Source organism: Cystoisospora suis (assembly GCF_002600585.1).
Source record: "Cystoisospora suis strain Wien I chromosome Unknown contig_6874, whole genome shotgun sequence".
Lineage (NCBI taxonomy): Eukaryota > Apicomplexa > Conoidasida > Eucoccidiorida > Sarcocystidae > Cystoisospora > Cystoisospora suis.
Genome location: NW_027159661.1, coordinates 1,713 through 2,377, shown reverse-complemented (window position 1 = coordinate 2,377; position 665 = coordinate 1,713). Strand labels below are relative to the sequence as shown.

The window sequence follows — 665 nt, the reverse complement described above, 5'->3', positions numbered from 1 at the left end:
TGTATAAGATATGTGAAGAGATAGCTTACAAATCCCATGATGGATTGAGAGACTTCAATGAAGAAAGTAACCTCGAAGCTATTTGATCTACCGACAGCAAAGAAGAAGAGGTGGAGTGACTCTGACTTGGACGAATTCCTGATTGCCATGAACTTAGATCAACTACACTTATATCTTGACCATCCCCGTCCTCCCGTTCTTCTTCTTCTCTTTTCTCTTCTTCTTCTCCTCCTCCTCCTCGAGGATATGCGGCAGTATCAACAAGGTCATCTCCTTCTTTCTGCTTCTCCTCTTGATGCTCCACTCTTCGCTTTTTTGGGTGAAAAGGGAGAAGAGAATCTTTTTCTTCTCCCCTAACTTCTTCTCCTTTCGAGAGACTTCTCCCCTCACTCTTCGGCCCTGCCATCCCCTTGGGAGAAGATCCTTTCGAGTTGAAGTGTGGGTGGGTATAGTATCTTCCCGTGAAATCTTTGTGGATTTGATCCAGAATCTTTTCGAAATAGCTCAGCTCAGCTCGAGGCGTGGATAGAAAGAGAGAAAATTCCGCTTCCTTTCTCTGCAGTTTCCCTCCTACGATCTCGAGATAGCGATCCTGCTGTCTCTCACTTACAGCCGATGCATGTCTCTCCATTCCCTGGAAAATCTCGCTCATGCTCTTGATCCAC

The 665-nt window shown here is 45.7% G+C and overlaps 1 protein-coding gene across 1 annotated transcript; it reads right to left on the bottom strand.

Moving 5' to 3' along the window:
- Nucleotides 1-31: 31 nt before the first annotated feature.
- Nucleotides 32-665, bottom strand: CSUI_010195 (uncharacterized protein; the record flags this gene model as incomplete). The annotated part of the gene is made up of 1 exon (XM_068070300.1): nt 32-665. A coding segment is annotated over exon 1 (621 nt), but the record flags the coding sequence as incomplete, so codon positions are not given.